Raw genomic sequence first — 4,020 nt, 5'->3', positions numbered from 1 at the left:
GCAATACATTTACTAAGGTTTTATACCATTCAACCTGATTTTATGCCTATGTGGAAATAGTTTCAAAAGAACATATCAGTTTATTAACTTTCAGAAATATTAAATATTTTTTGTAAATAACCCCCAAAGTCTTATAATTGAGAATAAATGACATCGAACTTCACAGAGGTTATTCAAAGATTCATATACTATTTTTTTCTTATTGTGTAATCTGGAGTATTGTTTTTCTCTTTATAAAAATATCATCAGAAATGTAAATGTTTTATATTTGAGGAAACACCTACAGGTTAATTAGAACTTTTACAATTAATGATAGTTTCATTCTTTGAGATAGGAAGATTGGAGAAGTCTGCATTATGTTAGGAACTAGTTTCATCAATAGCAAGACTCATCAATATTTTTGTAATTAACTGTAAGTAAATAGCTTAAATGCCTTTACCATATAGGTTTCTTGCGTAATTGACCCCAACAGTCCATTTTTAGTTCATTTTGTTGGGGTGAAATTGCACACTTGGTACTCTGAGAACCTTCTTTCCAAGGACCCCCTGCTCAGTCCTATTAAACTTTGATATGTTGATGGTGCCAGGCAAGGTGACAATTCACACCTCTGCATTCAGGATAAAGCCTGGGCTGAACAGCCCCCTTCAGCATTCCACAAGACACTGACAAGAGGAGCAGACACATGGATCTCTCTCCAGCAGAGGTGCAGTTCAAGGAGAATATGTTGCTTCCTGAGAATACTACACTTCAGCAATGGGGGTATCCTGATTCTGAAGGCTACAGCAGCCTTTCACCAACATCCTCCACAGACTCCTTCAGCTTTTCGCCTCCATATCAATCCTGTGCCTTCCCTGAAGACACCTACAACAGCATTCAAGCAGCCCTGTCCCAGACAGAAGTTCTGCAAAGAAAACAGAAGGAAGTGTCAACCAAGAAAAGCCACAACATAAGAAACAGGACAGTTCCAAGCCATAGACAAAGTGCCAGTGAGAGGGAGAAGATGAGGATGAGGAATCTGTCCACTGCTACTCAGAATCTGAGACAATACCTACCTGCCGCTGTGGCACCAGTAGGTAAAACCTTAACAAAAATTGAGACGCTGCGCCTAACAATTCGCTACATTGCACATCTCTCTGAAGTTCTTGGCCTGGATGATGAGACACTGGCCAAAAGAAGAGAGGAAAGACTCAGAAGATCCACATGCCCAGTTGGTCTCAGCTGCTGTCAAGGCAATATGCATGAAATCTGCTCAGTGACAGGTCCACAGTTGCCAGAAACCTTTCCCCATTATTCTGCTTCTCCAAGAACATTCCCAGAGCAGACAAGACTTGGGGTCATGGACACAAACTTCTCCTTACCCGAGATGCAGTGTTCTAAATTCACAGATGAAGGGCTGTCTGAAGAGGGAGATAGATTCTCTCCATGTGCCATGAACTCCACACCACTTCATTTAACGGCAATATCCCACATGAAAGAGGAATATGCTGCACAGCCACCTATTTCCCCAGACCTGGGGTTTTCTCAGGTATGTTTTGTTCTCATTTCTCTAAGTAAATGTATGTCATTAGTATGCTGACCTTATGTCAATGTGTTGCATGTACCACAGAGCTGCCAAGCCCTTAGCCACCCAATTAGCTTCCATAGCCTCAGATATATTGCATAAGTATTTCATTAGCATATGGTCTCTAAGCGTATATATTTGTAACATGTATACTGCTGTCCCCATAAATAACTTTGATACTTTTTATATGGACAAATGTCAAAAAGATTATTTAGGGAAAAGTTAAGGCATGTTTTCTATTGATTGGATGAATGACTTCCCAATAGAGATGATAGAAAGGAAATAAGTAGTGATTGAGACATGTATACCATACCTACAATACCGTTATTATTATTTATAATATTGAGCACTAATATTTTCAGCTCAGCCCTCTGCATGCAAATTATTATGTTGCTGGCAATGAGGGTTATTTAACATGTGTGCAAATCTCCACTAAAAACACAGCAATCAATCCCTGTCTAATGGAAGCAAAAGTCTGATTGGTTGCTATAATTTTAGTGCAGATTTGCCCAGTATTAGTAAATAACACTTAGGGCTAGATTTACTAAGCTGCGGGTTTGAAAAAGTGGGAATGTTGTCTATAGCAACCAATCAGATTCTAGCTTCATTTATGTAGTACTTTCTACAAAATGACAGCTAGAATCTGATTGGTTGCTATAGGCAACATCCCCACTTTTTCAAACCCGCAGCTTAGTAAATATAGTCTTTAATGTTTGATACTCTGTACATCAGTGGCATTTATTTGAACATTCTGAGTCTTTGTTAGCATATGTTACATTCCTGGGGGTATATTTACTAAACTACAGGTTTGAAAAATTTGAGATGTTGCCTATAGCAACCAATCAGGTCCTAGCTGTCATTTTGTAGAATGTATTAAATAAATAACTAGAATCTGATTGGTTGCTATAGGCAACATCTCCACTTTTTAGTAAATCTACCCCCTGGTAGGCTAACAATCTGTAATTAACATATAGTACCATATTACAAACAAAATATGCTTGAATGTATCACAGCAATAATGGGAATTTTAACATATATATTTTTTGCCCTCCAGGATGTCATCGATGATATGTGGGACGAGCTTGAAAAGAAAGATCTCTGGACAACGTTTCAAGCCCATGAATCCCTCCAGATACAGGATTTCTGTTAACAAATATTATTTGTTTTCATATGTTAAGGACTCATTGGTTATAATAATCATCACCATTTATTTATTACCAATGGTGATGATTGGTTATCCTGTGTATATGTAAATATAAAGTATTTTATGTGTGTATATAGGATATATTTATTTGCATATACGTCATATAGTACCATAATTATTTATTTATATATAATATATAAAGCAAGCACAATATTTTCTTATTTGTTTACTGGCCAGTCACTTATGTTAATATGTCATCTTATCTCCTGTTTGGGATGCTTTTCAAAACTGTAAAACATATAAAATAATGATATTGCATGTTGGTACATCTGTCACTGATATTATAATGTGTAGGCAATAGTTGCCTCCAATTATCCCATCTATTAGTGTAAATTGTTTTTTTATTGGTTGCTGTGATGATCACAAGCCCTTGCACAGCTGATAAGAAATGCTAAGAAAAATGTCCTTTATGCTGTACTAGTCAATTTAATGGCTGCAAGTACATTGTAAATGTATCTGTGCTACATTTTTCACTCTTGCCAAGGTTTATGCTTTATTTAAATACATCTGTTTGGTTATACATTAAACATTCTATAAATTGGAACCTTGTGAATTGTTGTTTTGTTCAGAATGTATTGATTTGCCCTAGCTGATGCTAAATTTTCGCAATACAAATTTATTGGAATTCTCTCTGTCACATTGGTTTAGCATGTGTCTGTCTATGAATCCTATAAATCTCTCACAATTAGATATACATGGAAATGAATTCCCTGAAGGAGTCTTTATAAATATCTCCCTGGTATGTATTATTACTCCAAATTGAGGAATACATAGATATTTTTGTACAACAGCAAATATGAGAGAAAGATCTCTGTTTTTTACTGCCATTCAAGTCTCCAGGTTATATGTTCAAGACCACACACTAGGGTACATTTACTAACATTGGGCCTGAGTCATTAAGGAGAGCAAAGCAAAAAAAAGGAGTAATTTTGCACCTTGGCCAAACAATGTTGGATTGGAGGTAAATTTAAAATGTGGGATCAGATTTATAGTTGGGGTAGGACATTTCCTATATCAACTTTAAATTTCAGTGTAAAAATAAAGCTATCAAGTATTTGTGTGCTACATCATCATCATCATCATCATCATCATCATCATTTATTTATATAGCGCCAACATATTCCGTAGCGCTTTACATGAAAAAACATCCAGTATTTTCCTGACATATAATAAACTAATTTGCACCCCTTGTATTGTAACATGGTTTGTCCAGGATCACATTTACTCCTTTTTTTGCTTTCTCTCCTTTGTGACT

The 4,020-nt window shown here is 36.1% G+C and overlaps 1 protein-coding gene across 1 annotated transcript; it reads left to right on the top strand.

Annotated features, from left to right (window-relative positions):
• Nucleotides 1-291: 291 nt before the first annotated feature.
• MESP1 (mesoderm posterior bHLH transcription factor 1) lies at nt 292-3,756 on the top strand. Its single transcript, XM_075205199.1, has 2 exons — nt 292-1,525; nt 2,616-3,756. The coding sequence occupies exons 1-2, from the start codon at nt 683-685 to the stop codon at nt 2,709-2,711; spliced, it is 939 nt and encodes a 312-aa protein (XP_075061300.1). The 5' UTR covers nt 292-682; the 3' UTR covers nt 2,712-3,756.
• The last annotated feature ends 264 nt before the right edge of the window (nt 3,757-4,020 follow it).

Source organism: Mixophyes fleayi, chromosome 4, assembly GCF_038048845.1.
Source record: "Mixophyes fleayi isolate aMixFle1 chromosome 4, aMixFle1.hap1, whole genome shotgun sequence".
NCBI classification, from domain to species: domain Eukaryota; kingdom Metazoa; phylum Chordata; class Amphibia; order Anura; family Limnodynastidae; genus Mixophyes; species Mixophyes fleayi.
The sequence above is the reverse complement of the archived record's forward strand: the minus strand, read 5'-3'. Positions and strand labels throughout refer to the sequence as shown.

Coding starts and splice junctions, on each gene's coding strand:
- MESP1 (XM_075205199.1), top strand. CDS start 683: ATGGATCTCTCTCCAGCAGAGGTGCAGTTCAAGGAGAATATGTTGCTT. Junction 1,526..2,615: donor CAGACCTGGGGTTTTCTCAG/GTATGTTTTGTT, acceptor TTTGCCCTCCAG/GATGTCATCGATGATATGTG.